Source organism: Hyperolius riggenbachi, chromosome 2 (genome assembly GCF_040937935.1).
Source record: "Hyperolius riggenbachi isolate aHypRig1 chromosome 2, aHypRig1.pri, whole genome shotgun sequence".
Taxonomy (NCBI): Eukaryota; Metazoa; Chordata; class Amphibia; order Anura; family Hyperoliidae; genus Hyperolius; species Hyperolius riggenbachi.
Genome location: NC_090647.1, coordinates 362,980,319 through 362,992,843, shown reverse-complemented (window position 1 = coordinate 362,992,843; position 12,525 = coordinate 362,980,319). Strand labels below are relative to the sequence as shown.

The 12,525-nt window shown below is 45.0% G+C and overlaps 1 protein-coding gene across 1 annotated transcript in view; it reads left to right on the top strand.

Moving 5' to 3' along the window:
- The window catches only part of LOC137545079 (synaptotagmin-10-like), a 65,160-nt gene extending 52,873 nt beyond the window's left edge, over positions 1-12,287 (top strand). Inside the window, exon 6 of the mRNA XM_068266185.1 lies at positions 7,590-12,287. Within this exon, the coding sequence (XP_068122286.1) occupies positions 7,590-7,661 (72 nt within the window). The 3' untranslated portion in view covers positions 7,662-12,287. The remainder of the gene's footprint in view (positions 1-7,589) is intronic.
- Positions 12,288-12,525: the final 238 nt, after the last annotated feature.

The following is a 12,525-nucleotide window of genomic DNA, read 5'->3' as shown; positions in this document are numbered from 1 at the left end:
GGACGCCGCCGGCACGGATAAGGCCTGTGAACAGGGAACAATGGCGGCTGCGGGACTAGCCTGTGTATCCGCAGCCGCCATAGTTTCAGATGTTACACTGAGTGAGTAGTGCACTCCCTCCTACACTGCTCCAAGAGGCTAGAGCCTCTCTCACCTCTCCCTCGGCCCGGCCCTGCATGCACCTGTCTTTGTTAATCACTCCATACACTTAAATCACTGAGGATTCAGACACAATTATGACTCATATTCCATTCCCTACCTTATGTCAATCCTTTTGTCAAATATATAATACATGTATCCTTAATAGATTATCTCCAGGTAAATGCAGGGAACTTCTAAGATGCTAAAACATGGCCTGCCATAATTCAGTTAAAGTCAGCTTCATTAAAAAAACACTATCTCAAAAATCATAACATTTAAATCTGACAGAACCGACAGGTTTTGGAGTAGCCCATCTTCTCATAGGGGATTCTCAGGGTTTTCTTTATTTTCAAAAGCACTTAGTGAATGGCGGTTTCTCTTACCAACTGCCAAAAAAGTGTGAAGGCAGCAGGCGGGCTGGCCAGCATCTTTGTATAAATCCTTTTCAGGGAGTGTCTTTATAAAGATTAAAGGCCATGCTGAGAATCCCTCATGAAGAGATCGACTAGCCCAAGACCTGTCGGTTCTGTCAGATTTCCACTACATACTATAAGTGACAGGAACATAGGAGTAGAGATGGCCCGAACGGTTTGCCGGCGAACGGTTCCAGGCGAACTTCCGGTTCAATTCGCCCCCATAGTGCACCATTAGGGTCAACTTTGACCCTCTACATCACACTCAGCAGGCACATTGTAGGCGATCAGGCTACACTCCCTCCTGGAGCCACTCACCCCTTATAAAAGGCAGGCATCGCCGGCCATTTTACTCACTCGTGTGCCTGCAGTAAATAGAGAAGGGACAGCTGCTGCAGACAGAGCAGACTCTCATAAGGAAAGATTAGTTAGGCTCTTGTAGGCTTCTTAGCTTGCTCCTTGCTGATTCTTATTGCTAAATTAGCACCCCACAACAGCTCTTTTGAGAGCTAATCTTGTTCTTGTGATCTATTTTTTTTTCTGTGTGTCCCACTGACACTTGTGTTGCATAGACAGTCTTAATAATTCATACTGTGTGTGCCACTGCCAGGCCCAGTACATTCAGTGACTACCTGTGTGTGTGACAGGTGCACATTACCCATCACTGCATATACCTACCTGTTGTTCACGGTGCACCCACCCACCTATGTGAGCGCACGCAGTGTCACTGTGCCTGTCCGCTACCTGTCTGTGTGTGGCAGGTGCATATTGTAATACCCATTACTGCATATACCTACCTACCTGTTGTTCACAGTGCACCCACCTACCAACGTGAGTTGAGCGCACGCAGTGTCACTGTGTCTGTTCGCTACCTGTCTGTGTGTGACAGGTGCACATTGTAAAACCTATTACTGCATATACCTACCTACCTTTTGTTCACAGTGCACCCACCTACCTACGTGAGTTGAGCGCACGCAGTGTCGCTGTGTCTGTCCGCTACCTGTCTGTGTGTGACAGGTGCACAATGTAAAACCCATTACTGCATATACCTACCTGCCTTTTGTTCACAGTGCACCCACCTACGTGAGTTGATCGCACACAGTGTCACTGTGCCTGTCCGCTACCTGTCTGTGTGTGACAGGCGCACATTGTAATACCTTTCACTGCATATACCTACCTGTTGTGTTCAGTGCACCCACCTCATCACTGCATATACCTACCTGTTGTGTTCAGTGCACCCACCTCATCACTGCATTTACCTAACTGTTGTGTTCAGTGCACCCACCTCATCACTGCATATACCTACCTGTTGCGTTCAGTGCACCCACATACCTACGTGAGTGCACGCAGTGTGATATACCACTCCGTGCATACCTGTTAACTGCACGTGCGTGATTGCACATTGTATTTGTCAAGTCAGTGCATACCTTTCACTTCATCCCCCCCCCCCCCCCCCCCGATATGGAAAAAACTGACAAAACAGGTAGAGGCAGAGGTAGAGGCAGACCCAGAGGAAGGCCACCTGGCAGGTCTGTGCGAGGTCGTGCTGATGTAATTTAGTGCGGCCCTGGACCAAAGTACAGTGCTCAGAAGAAGGCACGTCCCATCAACTCCCAAGATTGTCAGGACGTGGTTGACTATATAACACAGAACACCTCATCTTCCGCAGCCACCAGCGCTACTCCAAGTACCACATCCGCTACATTTGACAGTTCTCAGGAGTTGTTTGGTGGGGAAATCACTGATGCACAGCCATTATTGTTACAACCAGATGAAGGCGCTAAGCAAGTTACACCACCTCATATGTCTGAGTTAGGCGACACTATGGATGTAACGTGTGCGGAGTGGGATGATGAAGTACCTGCTGTTGGTGCAGTTTTGGAGGTGTCTGAAGCAAGCGAAGCTGGGCAGGATGATTATGATGATGACGATGATACGGATCCCATGTATGTTACCAATAGAGGAGATGAACAGGGGGACAGTTCAGAGGGGGAGTCAGAGAGGAGTAGGAGGAGCTGAAAGAAGCAGGGGGAGCTCCTCGTCATTAACAGCTGGTGGCAGTGTCCGGCGGCATGTATCGCCACCTTTGTACAGCCAGTCAACATGCCCTTCAACATCAGCTGCTGATGCCACCATAGTGCCATCACCCCAGGGGGGCTCAGCGGTTTGAACATTTTTTAGTGTGTCTGCCTCAGATTGGAGCAATGCCATCTGTTCTCTCTGCCTCCAAAAATTGAGCCGTGGAAAGGCCAACACCCACGTAGGGACAAGGGCCTTATTAAGGCACATGGCGAAAAGGCACAAACTGCAATGGGAAGAGCACCTGAACAAAAGCAGCACACAAAAGAAAAGCCACCCTCCTTCTCCTCTTCCTCCTTCAGGTGCAGCATCTTCAGCCGCTTTCTCCCTTCCACCTTCACAGCCACCCTCCTCCACTCCACCTCTGCCCTTGAGCAGTTCCTGCTCCTCTGTCCAAAGCAGCCAGGTGTCCGTGAAGGAAATCTTTGAGCAGAAGAAGCCAATTTCTGCCAGTCACCCCCTTGCCCGGCGTCTGACAGCTGGCTTGGCGGAACTGTTAGCTCGCCAGCTGTTACCATACCAGCTGGTGGACTCTGAGGCCTTCCGTAAATTTGTGGCCATTGGGACACCGCAGTGGAAGATACTAGGCCGCAATTATTCCTCTAAAAAAGCGATACCCAAACTGTACCGTGAAGTGGAGAGGCAAGTGGTGGCACACAGCGTTTGGTCAAGGGTCCACCTGACCACAGATGCCTGGTCTGTCAAGCACGGTCAGGGCCGCTACATTACTTACACAGCCCATTGGGTCAACCTGGTGACCGATGGCAAGCAGGGAGTACGTGGCTGTGCAGCGGACTAACTTGTGAAACCTGCACAGGTTGCAGGCAGGCCTCCTGCCACCTCCTCTCCTTCTCCTCCTGCTACATCCTCTTCGCTATCGTCCTGCTCCTCCTCCTTGGCAGAATGGCAGTTCAACTCTACTGGTGCTGCGATCTCTTTTCCAGCTACACAGCCCCATCTCCCCATGCTGCATGCCAGGTACGACGGTGTCACGCCATCTTAGACATGTCTTGCCTCAAAGCGGAGAGTCACACTGGACCAGCTCTTCTGGCTGCTCTTAACAAACAGGTGGATCAGTGGCTGACCCTGCATGGCACATGTGCTGAATCTAGTCATTCAAAGATTTGTGTCAAAGTACCCGGGCTTAGAGGACGTCCTGAAGCAGGCCAGGAAGTTGTGTGGGCATTTCAGGCGGTCTTACACGGCCATGGCACGCTTTGCGGACATTCAGCGGAGAAACAACTTGCCGGTGAGACACTGGATATGTGATAGCCCGACTCACTGGAATTCGACCCTGGTCATGTTCTCTCGTCTGCTAGAACAGGAGAAAGCCGTCACCCAGTACCTGTACAATTACAGTAAAAGGAAACAATCTGGAGAGATGGGGATGTTCTGGCCCAACAACTAGACACTGATGCGAAATGCATGCAGGCTTATGCGGCCGTTTGAGGAGGTGACCAACCTGGTGAGTCGCAGTGAAGGCACCATCAGCAACTTGATCCTGTACTCTTACTTCCTGGAGTGTGCCGTGCGTAGAGTGGTGGATCAAGCTGTGGAGGAGCATGAACAGGAACAGTTATGGGAGGAACAGTTGTGGGAGCAATTTTCAACAGAAACAGATGTTTCCTCAACACCTGCGGCAGCACAGAGGGGGGAGGAGGAGAAAGAGTCGTGTGGGGAAAAGGAGTCAGACTCGGAATGATGAGGAAGGTGTTTCTTTGGAGGAGGAGGAGGAGGAGGAGGCGGCGGCAGAAGAAAAACCGCAGCAGGCGTCGCAGGGGGTTTGTGCTGCTCGACGTTACTGTGGTATTGTTCGTGGCTGGGGGGAGGAGGAGGACTTAACTGACGTCACTGAGGAAGAGCAAGAGGAGATGGATAGTACGTCTGGATCCAACTTTGTGCAGATGGCGTCTTTCATGCTGTCCATCCTGTTGAGGGACCCCCATATAAAAAAAACTCAAGGGGAATGAGCCGTACTGGGTGGCCGCACTACTAGACCCTCGGTATAGGCACAAAGTGGCGGACATGTTACCAACTCACCAGAAGGCAGAAAGGATGCAGCACATGCAGAACAAGCTGGCAACTATGCTTTACAATGCTTTTAAGGTTGATGTCACAGCACAACGCAATAAAGGTACCACTGCCAGTAATCCTTCTACCATGTCCACGCAGGCAAGGACGGGATGCTCCAGCGATCTTATGCGATGTTGGACATGCGGACATTCTTTAGTCCAACGCCTCAACTTAGTGCTTCCGGCTCCACCAATGTCTGGACCGGCAGGTAGCCGACTACCTGGCCTTAAGTGTGGATGTAGACACTGTGAGCAGCGATGAACCCTTGGACTACTGGGTGCACAGGCTTGACCTGTGGCCAGAGCTGTCCCAATTTGCCATCCAACTTCTGTCTTGCCCTGCCTCAAGCGTCCTGTCAGAAAGGACCTTCAGCGCAGCTGGAGGCATCACTGAGAAGAGAAGTTGCCTAAGTCACAAAGGTGTTCAGTACCTCACCTTTATCAAAATGAATGAGGCATGGATCCAGGAGGGCTACTGCCCGCCCGAAGACTAAGTCAGTCCCCACACACAGCATCTCTGCCTGCACGCTGTGTGACTGGCTGCTTGCCCCAAGACTAAGTCACTCCCCACACAGCACCACCGCCCGCAGGCCGCTTGACTGCCTTCTCCGCCACCATCAACAGGGTCCAGGACTCCAGGCGGATTCCTGGATTTTTAAGGCTGCTGCTAGCAGCGGCTGCTATAATAATTTTTCTAGTGCGTGTACATGCCTGCCTAATTTTTCTGGTTGCAGTGCAGCTGCAACAACAAAACAAAAGGCATGTACATGTGCCCATTCCCCTTTGTGATCATTACCTTGCCGCGGTGAAGGGGCTTGCGTATCACAATGAAGCAATGACCGCCGGCTATATGAGTGTCTCGGGGGGTGGCACACCAAAGATAATAAGGTCGTTGCTTCATTGTGGACAGACCAAATTTGATCAGCTGGACAGTCACTGTTCTGTTTTTCAGCTACCTCATCCCGGTGACCATATGGGCTGGAAAGCCTTCATCACCTGCACTCTCGTCATGGTGCGCACCAGTCAAGCACGGCCGTCACTACATAAACAGCTGTTTGTAGTCACTGCATACCTTTCACTGCATCTTTGACTGCACATTGTATTATACCTGGCAGTCAGTGTATACCTTTCACTTGAATGGATGGCAGACTTGCCCTCCATAACAGATTCTCATTACAGGTAGTACAGTCTATCAGTGTCATATACAGCAGGGACTCGAAAGTCCTCTGGTATTGTTATTTTTGGTCACTACCTCGGGATGTGCATGCCATGCCTGCTGCCTTACTTGGATGTGTGGTAACCGTTCCTGCTCCTTTGCCCACAGTGTGCCTGCTGCCTTCCTTGGATGTGTGGTGGTGGTAGCCGTTTCTTAGGCTCCCACTCCGGACCGGAATCAAACCAGGATTTCCTGGCCATTACCAGTGGTCACTCACAATGGCAGACTTGCCCCCCATAAAAGATTCTCGTTACAGGTACTGAACAGCAAGCAGAACAAGTATTTAAAAAAATAGATGTGAGCTTTAACAATGGTAGAGAAAGAACCAGTGAAAGTTGATAAGGCAGTCAGACATTACCTTACATCACTGAGTGAGGAAGAGCAATCTCGCCGTGGTGCGCACCAGTCCAGCACGGCCGTCACTACGCAAACAGCTGTTTGCGGTGCGTTACACAGTGAGTTTGGTGTGTCAGTGTGAAGCAGTACACTAATTACACCTCCTGATTGATGTATACACATGCAAGATGTTTTAAAGCACTTTAGGCCTGCAATTTAGCATTCAATGTGATTTCTGCCCCTAAAACGCTGCTTTGCGTCCAATCCGGATTTTCCCCCGGGACTTTTGGCATCTATCCGACTCATCCATGCCCCCCTCCAGGTGTTAGACCCCTTGAAACATCTTTTCCATCACTTTTGTGGCCAGCATAAATGTTTCTAGTTTTCAAAGTTTGCCTCCCCATTAAAGTCTATTGCGGTTCAGGAAAGTTCGTGCGAATCGAACGTTTGGCGGAGGTTCGCGAACCGAAAATCGGAGGTTCAGGCCATCTCTACATAGGAGAAAAGTAATTTATGGCTCATTTTACTCTGGAAGAAACATACTTTTTATTTGTATGTGTTTACATATATTTTACATTTTTTCACGATAGTGGTCCTTAAAGCTTTCAATCTCACTATTCAGCAGGGTTGGTAGTAGTGAGTGCCAGAATATGTTTCAGACACAAATATATTGTGCATGGGCCAGTCTGCAAAGACTACACCTATAATGGTTTTCTCAACCTAAACAAATATTGCATCCACTCTGCTTGTAGCTAAAATTTGTGAACTCGTAATTTATGATCCCTCTGTGACAGTTTGAGCCCCAATTGTGTGAGGATTGAGTAAACAAGTGGTGTTATCTATTAGTCATAAATCAGCTAACATCCTCTTATGACCCCATTTAGATCTTTTGTTTCATTTAAGGCATCTTTATGACATGTTTTTATGCTTACAAAAAAGCTATGTATCCCCTTTTCATTTTACATTTTTTCACGATAGTGGTCCTTAAAGCTTTCAATCTCACTATTCAGCAGGGTTGGTAGTAGTGAGTGCCAGAATATGTTTCAGACACAAATATATTGTGCATGGGCCAGTCAGCCTTTTCATGTTGCATGTATATAGCTGTCTGTTCCAACAACTTGTACGCAAACAGGATTGTAGTCTGAAGAAGGCTGCACAGCCGAAAGCTTACTCTTGTTCTTTTAAGTTAGCCAATAAATGCTATCATCCTGATTTAAAATATCTTGCTTTTACTTATGGCTAACATAGTACAATACTCTACTGCTTTACTGAATTACAGAATTCCTTAACATGATTATCCACAAAAACAAATCTTCTGTCTTTTCTCCACAGTGGCAATTCCGGGCTGCTAGCTTTGATAGTCAGGGCTCATGCCCTTCCCCAAAGCCTCCACCAACTCCCTGAAAAAGACAGCTGTGTTTGCAGTTTAAGTTTCATTTCAATCTTCAGGACTTGTTTAAGAATACTGCAGAAAAGCTCTCAGCTCTTAACAGCTAGTCTGATAAGCCAACGAGTCGAATGGACTTCACTCAGTTCAAGCCAGGAGCAGGACAAGTATATAGTGGTTTGGTTTTGTCTTGGTCTGTTGTCTCATAAGATTTTTATAATGCCGTGTTTTCATAAACCACCTTATAGCTTGGACTACACTCTGTAGACTATTGGAGCAGATGGGACGATATCAGCATCTGTTGGCAGTGGTGTGCTTTTAATGTATGAATTATTTATTGTTCTGTGGACAATGAATGTACATTGAAGTGTTCTTCTCAACAGAAAAAAACTTGGAAGACATAGCAGCAGTCTCTGTGTTTATGATTACTCATTGGTCCACTGACTATAGACCGAAATTGAAGAAAATTTCTAATTTATACATGAAAACTCTTGTATGTTCTTTCTATGTGATATATCATCATTCTGTGTTGTCTTTGATGATGATATGACTGTGTAAATTGACAATATACATGGTTTTACATTTTGAGCTTTGTTGATGCTTACAGTTGCATTTACAGACAGTTTACCTTACTACTGAATCCAACTTCTGTCTTTTTATGAGAGTTGGGCTTTTTACACCCCATTCACAGATATTTCAAGATGCATGAGTATGCAGTTGTCTTAATGCTAAGGAGATCCTCAGACTGGATCCCCTTTCAGTACTCAGGAAATCAATACAGACAGCAATGCTAAAAAGAAAAATAAACAGTATGTATACAATGTCAGCTGAAACACGCTGCATGTCACTTGCAGTTCTTTGCTTATGAATGTTTTGTGCTGTGTGCTATGGTTCAGTTCCCATCATGCTTCATATGATCTGAAAGCTAGCCTGGATGTGCTTCATTATAGGATGAAATATGATCATTTCGTTATAATGTGTTAATGCACATCAACATAATTGCTTACTGTACTGCAGATAATCACAGCCTTTTACATTTGAATATGTCAGGATGCCTAACTTTCTCTGTCATGCTCTTGCATAATACTTTTCCAACACCGTCATTATGGCTAAAGTTCCTGTAAGTGAGCTTACTTGAAAGATCAATTGACCTAATATTTAAATCTGATCTTAAAACATTGAATATTATCTGAAGTTTCATTTCTAAAAAAAAGTCAGCTATATTGAAATATGGTAAACTTAAGAATTTAGTGGGGCATTGAGAAAAATAAAAATATAATATATTTACAGTGTGTATTTTAGATGAATTCATGACTATGATAAAAAAAAAGCTCTGATATCAGCCTTGGATGGCTCTCTAAGCAAGCTCTCCATCTTGTGGCACATTCAGTGCATCCTTGAAGTACCCATTTATCAGCACCATATTTTAATCACACAAACATCATAACTCTAATATGACTCCTAACATCTCTCTTACACTAATGGTTGCCCCCTCATATACTGTATGCCTATGGTTTCAGCAGCAGAACTGAGTAAATGGCCCTGTTGGAGTTATTCATGTTCCCCTCACCTCACTCCTGTTCGAAGGATTATCAAACGTACAGCAGATGAGCAGCTGAGAAGATTGTTTTAATCAGAAATAAAATTCACAGGTGACACTAGCAGCATATTTGTCTGACCTGAACTTTTCTAAGGAAGCAGAGACAACAAGTGGTGTCATGCAGCAAGACATAGAACAATAACACAAGAAAACAAGTAGGATGAAAATGTGTAATGTAATGAAAACAATTTCTAATAGTATTTAACTATTGGATTTTAAAATCCCCATGGGAAAGCAAGAACAACTGCTTTGCCGTTTTATGTTCTGCAACATGAAACGAGGCAAATGCTATTTGTGTAGTGATTACAAAGGTGGTATAATAACCCTACTTTTTTACACCAAATGTATTGATCTGGGATTTGTCAAACAATACATTGTAGTTTTTTATTAGGCTGCATTCCTCATCTGAAAGCAATGAGTCATTGTTAACATACATTCATATTAGCCTATTAGCATATTTCTATATTGAAACTTGCATACACAATGGCTACTTTTACAGACATCAATAAACACACTGCTGTAATTGTTTAAAATAGGAAATCTGTTTAAAACAATAGTATCAGCATTTGTATTCACGTCTGTGAAATAACCACTTTGTATGTGGGTTTCCTAGTGCAAAGAGTTAGTATCAGGGACGTAGCAATAGCCTCCATGAACCCCTCCCTCACAAGGGGGGCGGGGGCTAGGAGGCCTTCTCCTGTACCTAGTGTAGAGCAGCAGTGGAGCACCATACATTACGTGCTTCTGGTGGAAGGAAGGTCCTCCTCTCTTCTCTTCAATGTAAGCGCCAGGCAGCCAGTCATTATGCCGTCGCCAGAAACAAGTAATGTATAACACTCCACTGCCACTCTGCATTAGGAACATACAGGAGTGTGATGGGGGGTAGCTAAATGGGGATGGGGGGCCTGGTTGACAGGTCTCCACAGTGGAACCCAGCACAATGTTGTTACGCCTCTGGTTAGTATGGAAATATACTGTTTAATTGGGACAGACCCATTTAGTACTTCCATCACTGGTCATTGGATGATGAATGCAGATATATTTAATAATTGTTAAGAAGGAGACTTAAGACCTATATGCATTTTTAGCCTAGCTTAAAGGGGGTCTGAAATTAGAGTGCTATGGAGGCTGGCTGATTTATTTCTTATTAAACAATGCAAATAGCCTGGCTGTCCTCTACCTCTAATGCTGGGGATAGACGGTACATTTCTGTACCGTGTATCGACCAGCTGATCTGGCCAGCTGATAATATTCAGCTGGCCCGATCATACCGCTCGACCCTCGCCCGCTGGATCCCCGCCGGCGGACAATGGCAGGGAATTGAGCGCTGATAAGGAAGCGCCGGCGGGGACGAGCGGTAATCGATCCGCGCACACACGGCGGGGACACGGCTGGGGTCGATCCGGCGGCTAGTCGAGCCGCCGGTCGACCCGTGTATGCCAGGCATAATACTTATAGCCATAGGCTCTGAACAAGCATGCAGATCAGATTTTCTGACCCAAGTCTGATTAGCTGCATGCTTGTTTTTGGTGTGTGATTCCAACACTACTGTAGCCAGAACATTAAGCAGGACTGCCAGGCAACTGGCATTGTTTAAAAGGAAATAAATATGGCAGCCTCCATATCTTCTCACTTCAGGTACCCTGTAACTGTGTGTGGGCGAGATGGGCACATGAGTTTGCCACACTTATCTTCATGTTGTAATCTTATTTGCCTTAACAGACATGATATAACAAGATACAAAAAATGTTTTTTTTTCTCAGTAACAAATCAAAAGAGGTCTGTGCAATAGTGGCTCTGTTTGTTGCTAATTTCACTTTATTATTATTATGTGTGAGAGAGAAAGTTGAAGGTATACCAACCAGTAACCATACATTTGTAAATACTATATGTAGCTCATATACTTACAGCAACTAGTATTTCACGTGACCAGTAACATAAAGCATTATCTGAATTAAACCTACAACCCTCAGCCATTGCCTTTAAGGGATTTCCTGTGTTTTTATAATAGTGTAGAGTTGATCCTTTAGGGATGGGAAACTAGTGGTGCTAGAATTATTCTGTGCAAAAAACACAAATGTGGGATGAATGTCTTAAAGGACAACTGAATTGAGAGGCATATGGATGGATGCTGCCATATGTATTTCCTTTTAAGCAATACCAGTTACCTGGCTATCCTGTTGATCTTCTGTCTCTAATACTTTTAGCCATAGATGCTAAACAAGCATGCCGTAGATCAGGTGTTTCTGACATTATTAGACAAGATTAGCTGCATGCTTGTTTTTGGTGTGTTATTCAGACACTACTGAAGCCCAATAGTCCAGCAGGGCTGCCTGGCAATGGTATTGATGAAAAGGAAATAAATATGGCAGCCTCCATATCCCTATCCTTACAGTTGTCCTTTAAAGCTGCATCTGAAACAACTAGGCAATGCAGAGACTGTAAATGTAAACCAAATATTTAACTGCTCATCAGTGTATACATAATAAGGTGGGATTCTTGTATACCATAATTATGTATATAGTAATTGTATGCTATGCATACTCTATATGAGATATGACAAGAAGGTGCAAATGGAGTGAAACGAGCTGTTACAATTTCCATGACTTTGTATATGATGGAGCGTTGCAACAGTATCTATACTGATTCACAACTTCTTCTTTAACTGAAAGCTAACATGGTACAGTACTCTACTGTTAATTTATAGGCGATGCGTTCTGATTTCACAGCTTAGTACACTGCTCAGGGGAGCTTGGAATCAAGCTGGACTACTGCAGGAGAGGGTAATGAGCACTTCCAACCTTCAGAAGTGCTCATTATTGCATAACTAACTAGGACCACTTTTTCCTTGTCACATACTTAACCATGTACACTCATCTTCTGTTCATTGGCCAGTCCACAATATACAGTACAGTATGCCAATAAGTTTTCATCAGCTAGACTAATTTAAACTTTCAAAAGCTGTTAACTGATCTAGAGTATGTGATCTTTCTCTGTGATGCGTAATTAAATTGCTCTTAAATTGTTAGTTTAAAGTGTAACTATCGGGCATAAAATAAAAAATCAATTCTTTATTTTAATCTGGTAAACAAGTAGTAAGGATGCTAATCAGGCAATTCAAAAGTTAAAATCTCTATTACTTTTCCTGTTTATAAATGATCATTCCCCAGTTTACCTGACTCTTATTTGGTACGTTGCCGCAAAAAGGAAGTTGCAGGGCATGCTGGGTTGTCCTTTTTTCTTCTGTACATTAGTTAAGTCTGAGGGGGAATAAAGAAACA